At 45.7% G+C, this 19845-nt stretch overlaps 1 protein-coding gene across 2 annotated transcripts in view; it reads right to left on the reverse strand.

The window, feature by feature from the left end:
* kalrna (kalirin RhoGEF kinase a) overlaps positions 1-19845 on the reverse strand; it is a 609141-nt gene that overhangs the window by 353406 nt on the left and 235890 nt on the right. For both annotated transcript variants that reach the window (XM_034186645.1, XM_034186644.1), the window contains exons 19-24: positions 11751-11917; positions 8333-8452; positions 4136-4204; positions 2005-2154; positions 1772-1921; positions 147-261 (exon numbers count right to left, since the gene is read on the reverse strand). In XM_034186645.1, coding sequence (XP_034042536.1) covers positions 147-261; positions 1772-1921; positions 2005-2154; positions 4136-4204; positions 8333-8452; positions 11751-11917 — 771 coding nt within the window. The remainder of the gene's footprint in view (positions 1-146; positions 262-1771; positions 1922-2004; positions 2155-4135; positions 4205-8332; positions 8453-11750; positions 11918-19845) is intronic.

Raw genomic sequence — 19845 nt, forward strand, 5'->3', positions numbered from 1 at the left:
ATCAAAGTCGTGCAAGTGTCAAGGCACCTTAACAGAAAGAGGCAAATGTGGGTAAAAACTACCCCTTTAATGTGGGTAATGAATGGGCTGGTGGTGAGGAGAGTCAAAACACTTAACTCTGTCAACCAGTGGTCATTAGTACTAACCTTTAACTTGTTGCTCAGGTCCTCTGGTGTGACTGGCTGATCCAGGTATGCTGACATTATTCCTGTGAATATACTTCAGAAACACCTCTGCATTCCTCCGGGCCAGAGTGCATGCCTAGAGCAGATGGCAGTGATACAGAAACACAGATGTCAGGCCTGACATTCTACATTCTGCCACCAAGGGCCTGGTTTGTAAAGATCTCATATAACGAGTGCTAAACTGTGTGGGCTTTACACACTTTTGTGCGTTGGGTTGGGGAATGTTTTCTGGGTGATTTACTAAGAATAATTGTGCACATGACAGCAGGTCAGCACATGATGTCAACAGCAGTATGTAAATGAGGATTTTGCAAGTGTTAGTGACCATAAGCAGAAAATGGAATTCAATGAGCCATTTGCAGTTATGCAAGGTGCCTTGTGCTCCCTTGTGCACGAACACTGACAATACTGAGTGTGCTGCCACTCTGTCAATTAAGAAAAAATACAATGTGCTATTCCAGACATTTAACTATTGTTCCTTCAACCGTATTCTGGCGGTGGACTGCACAGCTGTGAGCATCCCATAGACACAGAGTGTGTGTGTTTCTGTGTTTGTTTTGATACCCATGTCAAAGCATGGCACAGGTGAGTACAAAATTAACTGAAACTTCATTGTGGGATCCTTTTCATTCTGTGCACCACAAAACTATTACACAGGTCACACTAAATAAACAGAACAATGGCTCACCTGTTGTGCACGCACAGACGTGCTTTCAACAAAACAAGTAGAAAAAAGAAAAACTGTTAACTCTTTAAATATGCCTGACATTTACAATGAATGATTTACTTAAATTCTACCTATGAGGAGGCAGTGTCATCTACAGAGACGTCTCGACACATGCAAATCTTTAGTATGTCAGGCCTCAAATGTTTAGCCATACAACAATCCGTGATTAACCCATAATCCATATTTCACTTTCATTGTTGTTTATTCTGCTTAATTCTCTCTCTTAGATTAGATTATATCAGATTAGATTATATTAGATTAAATTAGACAGAATTTTATTGATCCCTTGGGAAGACTTCCTCAGTGAAATTGAGGTTCCAGCAGCACTGGATAACAGATAACAGCCGGTGGGGTAAGAAGCATACAGAGTATCAAAAGTAAAAGTAAAAAACAATTTGTAAAATGTAGATACAAATAGAAATACCAGAAATACTGCTCGTTACTATCTTCCTGTCACTCCTCCTCCCCCCAAGTGAGCAGTTATACAGTGGATGGCCTGAGGGACAAAGGAGTTTTTCAGTCTGTTGGTCCTGCACTTGGGAAGGAGCAGTCTGTGGCTGAAGAGGCTCCTCTGGGTGCTGATGACGGTGTGCAGAGGGTAACTGGCATCTTCCACAATGTCCAGCAGTTTGTCCACTGTTCTCTGCCACTGTCACCAGAGAGGCCAGCTTCATGCCAACCACAGAGCCAACCCGCCTGATCAGTGTGTCCAGCTTGGATGTGTCCTTCTTCGATGTCATCTTAGACATTAGTGTGTTATACAAGAATGCTGTGTGCAGAATTTTTTTTTAAACCTTGAATTTGGATGTGCTTCTTTGTCAACACAGTGCTACGTATTTTCTGAAGGAACTACTGACACCTTGAGGAAGGCCTCTTTCTGCTCCAGATGTTTACTGATCAGGGGAAGAAGGTGGTCGCACTCAGACGAGGATGCGAGTTTATCATGTCCTCCACACCAGTCTTCATCCCGACGATACTCCTGCTCCAGGCTCTCTAACACACTGCACACCTGGACACAAACACACAAAGACAGTGGTGTTCTTGCTCCAAGAAAAACTGACGATACACAACTACACTGCACTTGCTGTGTACCTGTTCAGATGTCTTGTAGAAGGCCACAGAAGCATTGACCAGCTTCAGACGGTCTTCCATCTTCAGCATCAGCTGCTGCCAGTGAACAGCCACTTTCTCAGCACAGCTCCTAATAGCTTCTGGATCACAGTGGCCTGCCTGCAACATCATCTGGAATACACACGTGTAGAGGTAGAGAATGAAAGTGAGAAAATGGGACAGAGGAAGAAGGTAATGTATCATCACGGTCTCAAAAATCATACTCCAGGGCCCAGTTTCATAAAGCAGTCCAATCTTTTAGTCTACTAAACTTACAGATGATGTTGTTCTGAGGTTCAGAACATCCACCCAGCAGTTAGTGGGGTATTTTACAGTCAGTAGTGAAGCAAGTGGTGTGAGAGTCAACAGTTCCAAACAAGAAGCTACGGAACAACCACAAGGCTTTCAGAAACCAGTGGATTGCCAGCTTTGGGTCCAGTGGAATTTGAAACTGACTTTGGAGCAACACCTGCAGTAATGTCACCATTGCTCTGAGCTGTCATGACTAAGATGATGGAAGTCAAAAACTCTGCATCCCTATCCAGGGGAGATGACCCCCTGGATGCACAATCAATCCATCACAGGTTACTTCCCCAGTGAAGGGCCCCTTCACACATTCCCTCGATTTGCACATAAAGAATGAAGCAGGAATCGTATGCAAAATGTGTAGAATCGTAGCTGCTTCTAACGCCTTCGTACACCTGTTGCTATAACTATCTCCGCTCACCAGTGGCTGAAAGACAGCATGTGCACTGTGCGAGCTCATCAAACCCTCTCACAGCAGGTGTCGGCCAAATTCCAGGTGACACGCACAAACATCTAAAACCGTTCGCATGGCACTTAGAAAATGTGTGGTCATTCGCACTATTAACACGACAACAGTTAGCAGACAATCACTGTCGTGCTGCTAGTGAAATTTGTCTAAGTGCCCCACATCTAAGTGGCTTTTGTGTGTGCGCTGTACTGACAGGAGGTGTGGCCGCCGACAGAAGTGGCTGTGGAGATCTGTCGTTCTGGACATCCCAGCTGGACAAAACGTACTGTGTTTGGACAGACATGGACTAACATCTGCCAACTGTAAAGCACGTGTGTATGCTTGCTGTCATCACGTGGACATAAATAAAAACATATACTGCTGTGGCGAGGGGCTGCAGCGTGAAACAGACCATCAGATCATAACACGCAACGGGTGATCTGACTGTCACATGATGCGGTGTCAGTCCTGCAGCGCGCCGTCAATAAGACATGCGTGTCGGGCAGAACACGCGCGCGGGCCGGCTGGACACGTGCCAGCAGATGTGGACATGATGAGACGAGTGAACTGCTTCTCATTCATGTCATTTCATGACTGCACGTCTGTGACCATGGGTCATCTACAGAGGAACAGACAGGTCATACTTGTACTGTCCGCTTGATGAGAGGGATTCAATATAATGCAGTGTTTTTATATGGTGTGTGGTTTTATTTTACTTAAATACATCCATGTGCTTCCTGATATCAGACATTTTCCTGCACCTTTCACAGGACAGTGATGGTAGCTCAGTGGTAAAGTTTCTGACTGGCAATCAGAGCTTTTGGAAAGCATGGGTTTGAGTCCTGTGGGTGACATGTATTTTTTATTTATTTTTTTTTCACAGCAGCTGTGCAAAGTGGTTACAGATTGGACTGCTGCTCGCACTGTGTTCCTGTGTGCGCGAACTGTAGCACCAGCATCGTGCATGCCTGCCCGTCGGCGCAATGTTTCGTGGTGGGCTCATACGAACTGTTCCTCTGGGAGTTGCCCTGAGTTGTACATATTAGCACTATGTGTGAAGGGGCCCTCAGGCTGGTACCCATTTACAGCTGGATGAACTGAGACAATGGAAATGATGTATCTTGTCCAGGGTATCTTGTCCAAGGACATAGACAGGATGTGTGGCCGGCAAAAATACACATGGACAGATGATCCAACATGTCAAAATGGAATAATCAAAGCATGAATGACTGTTCTGCCCGAGCACTTTTAATTCCACATATTTCATTTAGTATGATACTTCACTGTGATCAATAAAGCTAACTGTACATTATATTGGAGAAAAAATGTGTGCAAGAGTTGTGAAAAGCAACAATTTACCTCAGCTTTTTGCTGGACCTGTAGGGCGCTCTGATGAGTTTTCTGCAGAGAGTTAGCATGGAAGAGAGACTGAAGGAAGAAGAAGACAGAGAGGAGGAGAGGATGTTTAATGCAGTGTCTCTCATTCAGCATCTGTTGATCACTTTCACAATACAGTGCACCACCAGTGCACCCTTGACAGAAGCACCTCCTGGACATGGACACTGGCAGTCTGGATTCTGACTAACTGAGGTCTGTTTTCACACCAGGAGGCTGTGGAGCATGCTGATTTTCAAGTATGCCGGCTGTGTTAACAGGTTCCATTGCCTGCATGAGAGAAGCATCCAAGGTGTGTCTCAGGCACTGCGGCTGCTGTTTGATTTGTGGATTAAAAAGACAGCAGAGAATGTAGACGTATGGGAATAACACTGAGCCAGTTCACCTCAAAAGAAACCCACAGTGGAATTTATCAAAATATGCCAGCTAGTTCTCTAAATAATTTGCTGGAACTGCAGCTGTGAGTTGTTCATACTTGCCGTACACATTAAAAACACAGCACCAACGTGGATCACCCACTTCTGGGTATCCGATATTGACAATTTTCCATGACACTGTACATATTTTGTGACATGTGACACGGTGCCTTGCATGTCTGGGTGTGTTTATAGACTTTTTGGGCGCCCCGGGGTCTCTCTCTGTTTTTGTGCATGATGTATGACTGGGATCAGCTTTTTGTTCCTCCTCATGTGCTCCCCTTTAATACTATTGTTTTCATTAATGTGTAAATGCTCTGCAGGCCTTTAATTTGTAGCTCCTTTTCCTTTTATTCTGTTAGTTTAACATGTTTTGGTTTTAATTTAATCCTTGTGTTTTCTGTTCACACCAGCTTGTGTGTTGGGGTCAAAAGGTCCCTTATTGTCTCGTCTCGGTAATTAGTCATACCCATGCACTCTCATTCTCCACACCTGTTCCTCATCACGTCCTCCCTATTTCAATTCTCTCCTGTGTCAGGTGGTTTCACTCTCAGCTCTTTCTTCCAAGTTGTTTAGTGGGTTTTGTGTGATAGTTTTAATGCGGAAAAACACATTGTAATTTTAGAACAACATATGAAGCCTACAAGACAACATCTTTTCCAGGAATTTCCATGCATTTTTCAACAAAACAATGCAAAACCATATACAGTTGTGCTCAAAAGTTTCTATACCCTGGCAGAATTTTTGCTTTTTTGGCAATTTATAAGAGAATATGAATGACAATACAAAACTTTTTTCACTCATGGTTAGTGGCTGGATGAAGCCATTTATTGTCAAGCAACGGTGTTTCCTCTTTTTACATCAAAATGATAAGAGAACTACCCAAATGACCCTGATCAAAGGTTACATACCCCTGTTCTTAATACTATGTATTGCCCCCTTTAACATCAATGACAGATTGGAGTCTTTTGTGGTCGTTGTGGACGAGGCTCTCTGATGGTAAAGCTGCCACTGAATATGTTTCAGACTTTATTTACATCAATTACAAAGAAATACAAACAATATGCACTCTATGGTAAATCTGAATGGAGTAGACAGTTCTCAAAAACTGAGTGACTGTGCAAGAAGAAGAAGAGTGAGGAAAGCCACCATGACACCCAGACAACACAGAAGAAGTTATAGGCTTACATGGCTGTGACTGGAGAAATTATGCACAGCGCAAGCTTTGCATTTTGTGTCAACAGTTATCCATCTTCATGATGAAGTGGCATAGAGGAAGATTTTCTTAAAAAGAAGACCTTAAAAAGTTTAGCTACACACTGCCAGAAGGTACATCTGAGATACAAGCCTGGATCTGATCTGTTTTGGTGAAAGAAAATCCTTCTCTGCTCTACTCCACTATGAAGCTAAGAGTAGTGATGGCTTATGTATTTCTTATGGCTTACGTATTTCCTTGATTAAATGCCTGACCCTGAATAGGGGCCTGCCTCATTTAATGGCTTCATCTGAGAAAAATAACACCTGCCTTAAATAAGCGCCAGACATTATGTGGATTAAAAGGATCAAATTCGTTGTATGTGTGAACTTACTTGGCAATAAATGTGATTCTGATTCTGATCAGAGCCCTTGCGGTCTCTGTTGTTTAGCAGGTGCGTGTCAGGCTAAGGAGAGGGTTTGCAGCCACGCAGAGGGTTCTGATCTAAAGCGGTTTTCTTTGGTTCACCACACCCAGGGATATGTGTGAAACTTACAAATGAAATATACTTTTGCTGTTGGTTTTCTTCAGTTTGTTTATACATATACACACACATATATTACATGTATATAAATGAGGGTTCGAGCTGGGACCATTTTACTGCCGGGTAAATTATGTGATCGCGGCTCATAGCTCAAAGCTACAGGGTTTTGGCAAGCCTTATTTTAACAAATTTTGGGTGGGTTTTAGATGCATTGAAAGCAATAATAATAAACAAAAAAATATATTTATGTTGTAATATTTATAAGATCAAAGTTCTTAGATCAGAGTTTAGAGCAAGTTTCTGTCAAAGTTAATAAATTACATAACATTGAAAATGTTAAAAACACATTATTTAATGGACATAGCATTTACCCTCTTCTTCAAAAATGACACACAGTAGCTTTTAATTCATCCTGACGGTTTTGTTTTGTTCTGGGATTTTTTTTTTTTTACATTTTTGAGTGGGATTGTATGACATTTATTTTTAAACAATATAACACCCAATTGCCTTGTTTGAAAAAGAGCTGAACTTGGACTGACTTATCAAACTTGCTTGTTTAAATGAAAAACTTTCTGAATCACTTTTTCACCTCTTTCACTGATGCTGTGCCCCTCCTCCTCTCCACTCCTCCTCCTCCATCCCCCCCCTCCCGTGTCTCTCCCTCCCCCTCCCTCCTCTCTCTGATTGCTCAGGCGTCTGCTGTTTTTGAAACGCGGAGCTTTCTGGAAACATGAATCCTTTCAACTGTAAAATAAACTGCAAATTTCTAAATGTATAATGAGATACAGAAGGACCTCTGGATTATTTAGTGTAGAATTTTTATGGCAGAGATTTTTTTTCTCTTCAGTTCAGAGTGCACCAGAGACGCTGTTTTCAGCTGCTGCTGTTCACAGCACTGTGGCCACAGAATGTGCTGACTCTCTGATCTCTGCTGTTTGGGATTTGACACAAAGAAAAAGAGAAATATATTTCTTATTACTTTAATTATTGGTTTAAAATTGCAAACCTATGACTTGAACTTCAGTGTAATACATGCAATTACCTATAAGCAACTTGTGTCACAAGAGGTGACTGTGAGATTACTCATAGAAGGACCACCTTTGGTCAGAACGTGTTATCCATTAAAGGTGGGCAAGCTTGGAACAACCTCCCAGTCACAATCAGGGAGAGCACAACATTCATTACTTTCAAAGGACAATTGAAAGCTTGGTTGCTGGCAAATCAGACATGCAACCATCTGTAGCCTAAAATACAATTCAACTGTGGAGGCACCATTCGAGTTTCTTTTTCAGTTAGATGTACACAATAACCTTGTATATTTTATTTTATTACATGGTTTAGTAGTCGTTACATAATAAACTTGTGTATGACACCCTGTGCAATATTAACACTTGTACATGTGCAAATGAGTGTATTGGGCATCGTGCAATACAACCTAGTACTGTAATGTGAAATTCCAACCAGGCACTGAAGCACTTTTGCACTTAGCACGTGTCACTTTAATACAGTACTTTTGCACCTTAACACCCATCATGAAACTCTTTTGGTTCCTCCACCTGTCGGGTACTTATTATCTATCAATTACTGTTACTTTAAATTGTAAATATCTGTATGTGTATTTTGTTTTAATTGTTTTTCTCTCATGATTAATTTACTTTGGTATGTTGTGTGGTCTTAGTCAGTTTTTATGTTAATGGGACCACGGATGGAAAATAGCATCTTGGTATAAACCGGCATATTTTCATGTAACTATGTTTATTAATATGCACTGTCCCATATCAATATATATATATATATATATATATATATATATACACGTGTGTGTGTGTGTGTGTGTGTGTGCGCACGCGCAGGGTATGTACAAACTGAATGGATTAAACTAATCATTTATACATTTGACTGGTTTTCCAGTCTGGAAGTCGTACAGGCCGTTTAGCTCCCCGTACATAATTGTTACTAAAGTATACAAAGCCCAGTTTAAGTTGGGTAAGTATGTGTGCATTTACCTCAATAGCCATCTGAAACTGTTCATGTTCTCTCTGCAGCTGCTCAGCCTCCGACAGAGAGCTGGCATTTACCATGCTGGCACTCAACATGGACTCTCCATTACGAATCCAACCCAACACCTAGACACAGACACACAGGAGAACATGCAAAAGTTAGAACAGAAGTAGTAGATCTCAGAAATAACAAAATGACATACTGATCAAATATATTTTCAACACTGATGGTGTGAGAACATGAAGCCCACATATCAAGAGCCAAAATGCCTTTTTTCACTCAAATTGCAACTGTTTTACAAAGAATGACATGATAAATGTCACATTTAATTTTATTTAGGCAGTGGATGTTTTGCTCTATTGTGGGTGTGGAGGAACTCTCTTGTTTGAGACATCTCTTCAACATTGTGTTGAGGTCAAGAAGTGGCAAACTGGGGTAATGGTCCCATATATAAAAAGGGGGACCAGAGAGTGTGTGCCAATTACAGGGGGATCACACTACTCAGCCTCACTGGTAAAGTCTACTCCAGGGTGCTGGAAAGGAGGGTTTGGCCAATAGCCGAACCTTGGATTGAAGAGGAACAATGTGGGTTCCATACTGGCAGTGGAACAAGTGACCAGCTCTTCACTCTCACAGGGATCCTGAAGGGGGCCTGGGAGTATGCATGTGTTTTGTGGACATGGAGGTGTATGATCGGGTACCCCAAAAGATACTGTGGGAGGTGCTGCTGGAGTATGGAGAGAGGGGGTCCCTTCTCAGAGCCATCCAATCTCTGTACTCACAAAGCAAGAGCAGTGTTTGGGTTCTCAGCAGTAAGTCGGACTCATTTCCAGTGGGGGTTGGCCCCTGCAACGGCTTCAGATGATGTGGTCCTGATGGCTTCATTGGCAGTTGAAGATGAGTGAGTAAGTGATGTTTTGTTCCATTAAAAAATAGGCCACTACAAGTTTATGTTTAATCGTGGTGTTTTATGTGTTAAAGATTATTACTGAGTAAAAATAAAGAAATGCATTCCAAAAACAGTACACAGGGAATGACTGAATCAGATTTATGTGTCTGCATTGATAAAGCAATGCAGGGTAAGTTAAAGGCAAGGTTTCAAACTTGCTAAATTACAGAAGCTATTTCAGCCACTGAAATTGTTTTTAGCCTTAGGGCCCGGTCACATGGCACACAACAATAGCTGAACGAAGGAAAAAAGTCAAAATTCACAAATCGTCAAGAAAAGGTGAAAGAATGATCCTGCACTTCCCCCATCACCGAAAAGCCTGAGACTCCAGGGTGCATAAAGGAACAAAACAAAAACAAAACTAACAATAGAAAAACAAAGCGAACGGCGACCTTAGATGGACTGCATTTATATATAGCGCTTGACCCTTTCAACAAAATAAGAAAAAAAAACCCGTTAATGACAATGTGACTTGACAGCGGGTATGAGACCAAGCGTCAGCCTGTGATCAAGTCTGCAGCCAGCCTGTGCTGTCCGCAGCACCTGCAGGTGCGGGATCTGGTCTCTTGACAACAGGTTTGTCTTCACAACAATGTGTGCGCACACGCTTAATGTGCATAAATAGTTAATGTAGTTGATAAAACGTTCTATTGTTTCTGTATGACAACGTTGCTTTTGTCAAACACATGGAGTCACGGTCAGCTCACCTGAGCTTTAGTTATTGATCCGTTCAAGATATCATCAACATTCATGCAAAACGTCGGTCGAGGGAGGTTGGACGAAGTTGGATGACAATCAAACAGAACGCTGACAGTACGGGAACTACGGAAAGGATGAGGAACCGTCAACACAGAAAGCAAAACGGAATACAGACGAATTGAGGTTGTCATCGGGATTGTTGTCATCATATTTTCAATAGTTTGAAAATTCTGACAAAGCGCCACCCACAGGAATGAAGCTGGATGATGGTAAACGTCTCCGAAAGTCAACGTAAGACCAGATTTCTTGTTTCGTTTTGGCTTCGGTGTCCTTCATTAGTGCCGTGTGACCGGGGCTTTAATAAATCATGTATGCAAGCCTCAACTATCTGCATGTTTAACACCCACAATGTTACACACTTGGGTTGCTACACCTCAAATTGCATATGCATAAACCCAAATGTGCTAAATGGACACTATGTGGTATTTTGCACATTGGAAACACACAATCCTCAGTGTGCATGGTTAGTAAATCAGAATGCACATTTTTACCAAGTACTATGGTGTTTGGGCATGTTTTCACAAATGCTAACCACAAATAGTCTGTGTTCTTCCACCACCTTGCACAGGGTGTAACGTAGGGCCCAAAAATAGCAGAGTTTAGCCATAACACTCTGTAGATTTACATTAATTCCTCATCACATAAGACTGGACTGTTCTAATAGGGTGTACACCGTTGAAGCATTTGGTGCGACTAAGTTTGGCTTCATTACATATTTACACCTACGACTGTCATGACCTGCTCATGTGTCCACATCATCCTCTATACAGCAATTTAACCCCTTAACACCCGAATTTATATAGCTGTATATAAAAAAATGTTTTGTGTGTGTTTTTGCCTTTAAGTAGATGGTAAATAATGTTGAGATTATTAATTTCACTTTTGCACAAAAACTAGATAGTAATATTGGGTATTCTGGTAATGACTTTATGTTATAATGTTATAATAATAATGATGGTATGTTGCAAATTTGCGACAACGGGCATACAGGTCAATTTGGTAAGTTGCATATTTGAGTCAGAGATTGTAGCATATATGCGACGATGGGCATTAAGGGGTTAAGCTATCCTTCATGTACCAGTAGTTACAGAGAGAAGGAGTGTGGAGAATGCTGTGTGTGTGTGTGTGTGTGTGTGTGTGTGTGTGTGTGTGTGTGTGTGTGTGTGTGTGTGTGTGTGTGTGTGTGTGTGTGTGTCTGCGTGTGTGTCATTAGCAAATTGCCATAAACCTCATCAATAGTTCAGATTAAACTGTCTTGCTGCTGCTTCCTGTGTGAAGATGCAGCACATTCATTTCCAGACACCGTATATGTACGACACATGCAGGTCCTTCACATAAACACAACAGACAAACACAACAGCGCAGTCAGCACAACTGCCGTTCCAGAATCGGGCTCATCATCTCCACCAGGCATTATAGTGCAACACAGAAGCAGACACAACTCTGTGCTGACTCCACTGTTTCACGAGACAGACAGACTGCCAACAGTATAACTGAGGAGCCATTTTTTTAAAGACGAAAAAAGTAAATTCTCAAATTTTAGCTTCTTAAATATGAATAATTTATGATTTATTTTACTAGTTTCTTTACTGTTCTCGGGCAGTGAGCTGCATCTTTTGGTTGTTGACAAACAAGAAAAACGATGTTCACTTAATCACTTACAGTTCTACCTTTCTCAGTAAGAAAATCAGATGACAGTGGAGCATGTGGCGTACCTGCTTCACTTCAGCCTGTAGATGACGTAGCTGTAGGTTCTGCTCCAAACGTGCATGTGTGTGCTGTGAATTGAGCTCCACCTCTTGCTGCTTCTCATGGAGGAATTCCAGCAGGTCCTGGACCTGAGAGGCCAGGTCCATGTCCTTCTCTCCTGTCAACTCAATCCCTGAGAAACATTTGAATACTTATACATATGAGCCTTATACGATACTTATATATACTCAACAAAAATATAAATGCAACACTTTTGGTTTTGCTCCCATTTTGTATGAGATGAACTCAAAGATCTAAAACTTTTTCCACATACACAATATCACCATTTCCCTCAAATATTGTTCACAAACCAGTCTAAATCTGTGATAGTGAGCACTTCTCCTTTGCTGAGATAATCCATCCCACCTCACAGGTGTGCCATATCAAGATGCTGATTAGACACCATGATTAGTGCACAGGTGTGCCTTAGACTGCCCACAATAAAAGGCCACTCTGAAAGGTGCAGTTTTATCACACAGCACAATGCCACAGATGTCGCAAGATTTGAGGGAGCGTGCAATTGGCATGCTGACAGCAGGAATGTCAACCAGAGCTGTTGCTCGTGTATTGAATGTTCATTTCTCTACCATAAGCCGTCTCCAAAGGCGTTTCAGAGAATTTGGCAGTACATCCAACCAGCCTCACAACCGCAGACCACGTGTAACCACACCAGCCCAGGACCTCCACATCCAGCATGTTCACCTCCAAGATCGTCTGAGACCAGCTACTCGGACAGCTGCTGAAACAATCGGTTTGCATAACCAAAGAATTTCTGCACAAACTGTCAGAAACCGTCTCAGGGAAGCTCATCTGCATGCTTGTCGTCCTCATCGGGGTCTCGACCTGACTCCAGTTCATCGTCGTAACCGACTTGAGTGGGCAAATGCTCACATTCGCTGGAGTTTGGCACGTTGGAGAGGTGTTCTCTTCACGGATGAATCCCGGTTCACACCGTCCAGGGCAGATGGCAGACAGCGTGTGTGGCGTCACGTGGGTGAGCGGTTTTCTGATGTCAATGTTGTGGATCGAGTGGCCCATGGTGGCGGTGGGGTTATGGTATGGGAAGGCATCTGTTATGGACGAAGAACACAGGTGCATTTTATTGATGGCATTTTGAATGCACAGAGATACCGTGACGAGATCCTGAGGCCCACTGTTGTGCCATACATCCAAGAACATCACCTCATGTTGCAGCAGGATAATGCACGGCCCCATGTTGCAAGGATCTGTACACAATTCTTGGAAGCTGAAAATGTCCCAGTTCTTGCACGGCCGGCATACTCACCGGACATGTCACCCATTGAACATGTTTGGGATGCTCTGGACCGGCGTATACGACAGCGTGTACCAGTTCCTGCCAATATCCAGCAACTTCGCACAGCCATGAAGAGGAGTGGACCAACATTCCACAGGCCACAATTGACAACCTGATCAACTCTATGCGAAGGAGATGTGTTGCACTGCATGAGGCAAATGGTGGTCACACCGGATACTGACTGGTATCCCCCCCAATAAAACAAAATTGCACCTTTCAGAGTGGCCTTTTATTGTGGGCAGTCTAAGGCACACCTGTGCACTAATCATGGTGTCTAATCAGCATCTTGGTATGGCACACCTGTGAGGTGGGATGGATTATCTCAGCAAAGGAGAAGTGCTCACTATCACAGATTTAGACTGGTTTGTGAACAATATTTGAGGGAAATGGTGATATTGTGTATGTGGAACTAGTTTTAGATCTTTGAGTTCATCTCATACAAAATGGGAGCAAAACCAAAAGTGTTGCATTTATATTTTTGTTGAGTGTACTATATTATATAACGGCTGAGTGGATCCTTGTCATTTGATTGGTGCTTTGTATGTCACATGACATGGATTAATTAATCAAATTTGTGATGCACTGCATTTAGAGTGCAGCTTGGTTCCATTTAGAGTGCAAATTTGGTTCCATACGTTTGAAACCATTGCACTCTACACATGCACGCGTGCGTCCTCGTGCATGCGCGTGCAGGTGATCACACTCACCCATGCCCATGCACGAGTACGTGCACGCACATGCTTGTGCGTGCACAAGCAAGCACTCCCACACGTGTGTGTGTGCGCGCACACACGCACACAAAACAAATCCACTGTGCTGCCTGGAGGTTGTGAGCAGGAAGAGAGAAGAAAAGCTGGACTCATTTCTGATGTGATTTTTTTTTTCACTGAGGACATACACAGTCTTGCTTTGGCAGTACACACACGTATGCACAAACGCCGACCAGGTTGTGTGTGTGTGCGCGCGTGGGGGACGACTCTCCCGAGACATAATTTGATTGAGCTAACTGGCGCTGCTAATTCTTGTAACACACACACACACAAAGCAAATCCACTGTGCTTTCTGTTAGCAGGAAGAGAGAAAGAAAAGCTGGACTCATTTCTGACTTGATTTTTTTTTTCGTTGCACTGAGGACGTACACAGTTGACCGAACTGGTTGTGTGTGCGCGCGTGTGCGGGGGACAACGACACGATGATTTGAGTGAGCTAACTGATGCTGCCACACACACACACACACACACACACACACACACACACACAGAGCTCTGACTGTGTGCCACTTTAATTCAATGTTACTCTTGCAGAGGTGATAAATTAAAACATCTTTCTAATAAGGGGTTTAGACTTCAGACAACTTTATTGATCCCTAAAAGAGCAATTACGGCAATTAGAGATGCTGTAATTACAGGGATTAAAGCAAAAAAAAAAAAAAAAAAATCTGACTTTTTTTTTCACGGCCAAATCATAAGCTGTTCACCATTTACTTTTTTATTGAAACTCTTTTGTGATCACGTCCTAGAATTTAAGGTAAAACAAGGTGGAGACAGCTAAGAAAACAGCAAATTGTTCTCCTGCTGAACAAGTTTATATTTCACTCACTAACCATTGCTGCTGCTCTTATCTAATGCAGTATCATATTATAGAAAGACTTTAACCTACACATTATTCAAATACTTCAGGATAAACACATTTTAAGGGGACAGCGTTTCTCCAGTTTTTACGTCATTCAAGACTAATTAATATCTCAGGCCTGTAGCCAGGATGTCAAATTGGGGGGGTGTCTTTTTTTGGTGAAAGTGGACATTTCTCGGCATGGGGTCTGAAGCCGCTCAGGACTCTCAGAAAATTTGGGGTTTTTGATGTCCAGGGATGCATTCTGGAGGGTTTTTTGATGGCTATTTTCTAACCCTGATCCCCCTCAATTTAGTTGTACTGCTTAAAGTGTGTTGGCTTTTTATTTTCTTTTGCACATTTTCACCTTTTTTTTTTTTTGCCTTTAACCAAAATTGATATCACAACCTACATGTTTGTTTGATTAACTTGTCATTTATGCATTTGACAGGTTTTCCAGTCTGAAAGTCATTCAGGGTGTTCAGGGTCACTCTAGATAATTGTTACTAAAGTATATTAAGCCCAGTTTATGGACATTAAACTGTTAACAGTTTGCACTGTCTATGTTGAGCTGTGTCATGTGGCATAAGTCAAAGAATCAGTGGGCAACAACCTCATTTTTACTTTACATAAAGCATTAAGCATAGCCAAAACTCTTCCTTTGTTCTAAAACTTTTCCTTTTATAAAGCCGATAAGGTTAACACAAGTGGAGCATTTCTAAATTGTGTTCCTTGTGCAATCCTTAATTCAACACACCCTGTCTATAACTGACACTCTGAGAAGGTTGTCATTCATCTTTGTGAAGGCGATGGCATAGTGAGACTGGACTGTAAGTCTTGTTTTGCCACCTTATGTTGTGAAAGTGTAGGAACACGGACCCACAACAGGGGGCGCAATGAATGGACAATGGAGGAAGTAAAAAACAAGATTTACTACTGAAACAAGCACGAGTAGTATAACAAACACAATGTTTAGGGTCGAATCCGCTGGTGTCGTGTGGGCAGGCTCGAAGATAGGAGACGTCCGTCTCAGTCGAACCGGAACCACCCAGATCTCCACTGCCACCGAACCCCGGAAATACTGGAACCGCCAAGTCCCGAATTCCCAGGTGGCCACTGCCTCCGCTCGTCGGATCCGGTACTGCTGGCAGGAGAGAGCAAGAACACACAGGAGTGGATGAACGCACCCAGTACAGAGAGGGGAGAAGCCGCCTCCACCTCTTGGCAAAGTTCAGCAGGAAGGTGAGTACTTATCCAAAGAAGGAGGGTCTCAGTAGTCACCAGTCCTGAAAGGTTTAACAAGTTTATCAATCACAGAATATGCTGCAGAGAATGTTACCTTGGTCTTAGGCGATATCTCGGCACTGAGGTGGAGACGCCGTCCTCCTGATATACCTCGGTGCTGAGTAGAAACAGCTGTGTTTGGTGATGGGTGACAGCTGTCACCCAGATTACTCCCATGATGCGGTAGCGCCCTCTGATGCCTGGAGCCCGCACTCCAGGCAGGGCGCCCTCTGGTGGTGGTGGGCCAGCAGTACCTCCTCTTCAGCGGCCCACACAACAGGACCCCCCCCTCAACGGGCGCCTCCTGGCGCACGACCGGGCTTGTCCGGATGGCGTCGGTAGAAGTCGGCCAGGAGGGCCGGGTCCAGGATGAAGCCCTTCTTCACCCAGGAGCGCTCCTCGGGGCCGTACCCCTCCCAGTCCACCAGATACTGAAAACCCCGGCCCATCCGACGGACGTCAAGGAGCCGGCGGACAGTCCAAGCCGGTGCTCCGTCGATGATCCGGGCAGGAGGCGGTGCCGGACCCGGGGTGCAGAGGGGTGAGGTGTGAAGAGGCTTGATCCGGGAAACATGGAAAACTGGATGGATCCGCAGTGAGGCCGGAAGCTGGAGCCTCACTGCGGCGGGGTTGATGACCTTGAGGATTTTATACGGTCCGATGTATCGTTCTTGCAGTTTAGGTGAGTCAACCTGTAGGGGAATGTCCTTGGTGGATAACCAGACCTCCTGCCCAGGACGATACTTGGGGGCCGGGGCTCGTCGCCGGTCTGCATGTTTCTTCGCCCTCGTCCGGGACTGCAACAAGGCAGAGCGGGCGGCCCGCCACACCCGACGGCACTTCCGTAGGTGGGCCTGGACCGAGGGCACACCGACCTCTCCCTCAACCACCGGAAACAAGGGGGGCTGATACCCCAAGCACACCTCAAACGGGGAGAGGCCGGTGGCTGATGACACTTGACTGTTGTGGGCGTACTCGATCCAGGCCAGGTGGGTACTCCAGGCCGTCGGGTGCGCGGCTGTCACACAGCGAAGTGTCTGCTCCAGTTCTTGATTCGCCCGCTCTGCCTGCCCGTTGGTCTGGGGATGGTACCCAGACGAGAGGCTGACCGTGGCCCCCAGTTCCCGGCAGAAGCTCCTCCAGACATGCGAGGTGAACTGGGGACCGCGATCGGAGACGATGTCTGATGGTATGCCATGCAGACGGACGACGTGGTGGACCAGGAGGTCCGCTGTCTCCTGGGCCGTAGGGAGCTTCGGGAGGGCCACGAAGTGGGCCGCCTTGGAGAAACGGTCCACTATCGTGAAGATAACAGTGTTTCCCTGGGACGGCGGGAGACCCGTGACGAAATCCAGGCCGATGTGGGACCAGGGGCGATGAGGCACAGGCAACGGCTGTAGTTGCCCTGAGGTCTTTCTATGATCGGCCTTGCCCCTGGCGCAGGTGGTACAGGCCTGGACGTAGTCCCGGACGTCGGTCTCCAGGGATGCCCACCAGAAGCGTTGCCGGACGACTGCCACGGTCCTTCGCACCCCTGGGTGACAGGAGAGCTTAGAACCGTGACAGAAGTCCAGGACTGCGGCCCTAGCTTCTGGTGGGACGTACAGTCTGTTCTTTGGTCCGTTTCCGGGGTCCGGGACACGGGTCAGGGCCTCCCGGACGGTCTTCTCCACGTCCCAGGTGAGGGCGGCCACGATAGCGGACTCCGGGATGATGGGATCCGGGGGATCCGACGGTTCCGTTTTGACCTCATCTTCGTGCACCCGGGACAATGCATCCGATCTCTGATTCTTGGTCCCGGGGCGGTAGGTAATCCGGAAGTCAAAACGGCCAAAGAACAGTGACCAGCGGGCTTGCCTGGGGTTCAGACGCTTGGCGGTTCTGATGTACTCCAGGTTCCGATGGTCAGTGAAAACCGTGAATGGCACGGCTGTTCCCTCCAACAGATGTCTCCACTCTTCGAGGGCCTCTTTCACAGCAAGGAGTTCCCGATTGCCGACGTCATAATTCCGTTCAGCGGGGGTCAACCTGCGAGAAAAATAGGCACACGGGTGAAGGACCTTATCGGTCTTCCCGCTCTGGGAGAGCACCGCTCCTATCCCTGAGTCCGAGGCATGGATCGGGCTGCACCAGAACTGGTGCAGACGAGAAGCGCCGTTTCAACTCCTTGAACGCGGCCTCGCACCGGTCCGACCAGGTGAAGGGAACTTTTGGAGAGGTCAGGGCTGTCAGGGGGCTAACTACCTGACTGTAGCCCTTGATGAACCTCCTATAGAAATTAGCAAAACTGAGGAACTGTTGCAGCTTCCTACGGCTTGTTGGTTGGGGCCAATCTCTCACCGCCGCAACCTTGGCCGGGTCCGGGGCGACGGAGTTGGAGGAGATGATAAACCCCAGGAAGGACAAAGAAGTGCGGTGGAACTCACACTTCTCGCCCTTCACAAACAGACGGTTCTCCAACAACCGCTGCAGAACCTGACGGACATGCTGGACATGAGTCTCAGGATCCGGGGAAAAGATGAGTATATCGTATAGATATACGAAGACGAACCGGTGCAGGAAGTCCCGCAAGACATCGTTTACCAACGCTTGAAAAGTCGCGGGAGCATTAGTGAGACCGAACGGCATGACCAGGTACTCAAAATGACCTAAGGGGGTGTTAAATGCCGTCTTCCATTCGTCTCCGTTCCGAATCCGAACCAAATGATACGCATTTCTAAGATCCAGCTTGGTGAAGATTTTGGCTCCATGCAAGGGAGTGAACACTGAATCCAACAAGGGCAACGGGTATCGGTTGCGAACCGTGATCTCGTTCAACCCCCTGTAATCAATGCATGGACGAAGCCCGCCATCTTTTTTACCCACAAAAAAGAAACCTGCGCCCATCGGTGAGGTGGAATTCCGGATCAATCCGGCAGCTAATGAGTCCCGGATATAGGTCTCCATTGATTCGCGTTCCGGCCGTGAGAGGTTGTACAGCCTACTGGACGGGAACTCACTGCCTGGAACCAAATCAATGGCACAATCATACGGACGGTGGGGAGGAAGCGTGAGAGCCAGATCCTTGCTGAACACGTCAGCGAGGTCATGATACTCCGCTGGCACCGCCTTCAGATTGGGCGGGACTCGGACCTCCTCCTTAGCTTCGTCAGCAGGGGGAGCCATAGGCGCACGGAGCGCAGGAACAGAGGAGCGTGGGGAGGGCAGAGCTCGATCGGACCCGGAAGGGAGAGGGACGACGCGTGCCTGGCCACGCCCTTCGCCTCGTTCCCGACGGCGTTCTTCTAACCGGTTGTCGAGTCGTATGACTAGATCGAAAAGCCCATCTAAATCCCGCGGTTCGTCCTTAGCCACCAGGTGCTCTTTTAGGACCAGTGACAGTCCGTTTATAAAGGCAGCGCGGAGGGCAGTGCTATTCCAGCCGGATCTCGCCGCCGCGATGCGGAAGGCGACTGCATAGGCAGCTGCGCTCCGGCGTCCCTGTCGAATGGACAGTAGTGCGGTTGAAGCGGACTCTCCTCTGTTGGGATGATCGAACACCGTTCTGAGCTCCCGTACAAACCCATCGTAAGTATGAAGGAGCCGTGAGTTCTGCTCCCAGAGCGCTGTAGCCCAAGCGCGTGCCTCCCCACGAAGCAGATTTATCACATAAGCTACTCTGCTAGCGTCAGTCGCGTACATCACGGAACGCTGAGCGAAGACGAGCGAACACTGCATAAGAAAGTCCACGCACGTCTCCACACAGCCTCCGTACGGTTCTGGAGGGCTTATGTAAGCTTCTGGGGACGGAGGAAGGGACCGTTGAACGACCAGTGGAACGTCACTTTCACGCGCAGGGTCCTCGGGAGGGA

Source organism: Thalassophryne amazonica, chromosome 14, assembly GCF_902500255.1.
Source record: "Thalassophryne amazonica chromosome 14, fThaAma1.1, whole genome shotgun sequence".
Classification (NCBI taxonomy): Eukaryota; Metazoa; Chordata; class Actinopteri; order Batrachoidiformes; family Batrachoididae; genus Thalassophryne; species Thalassophryne amazonica.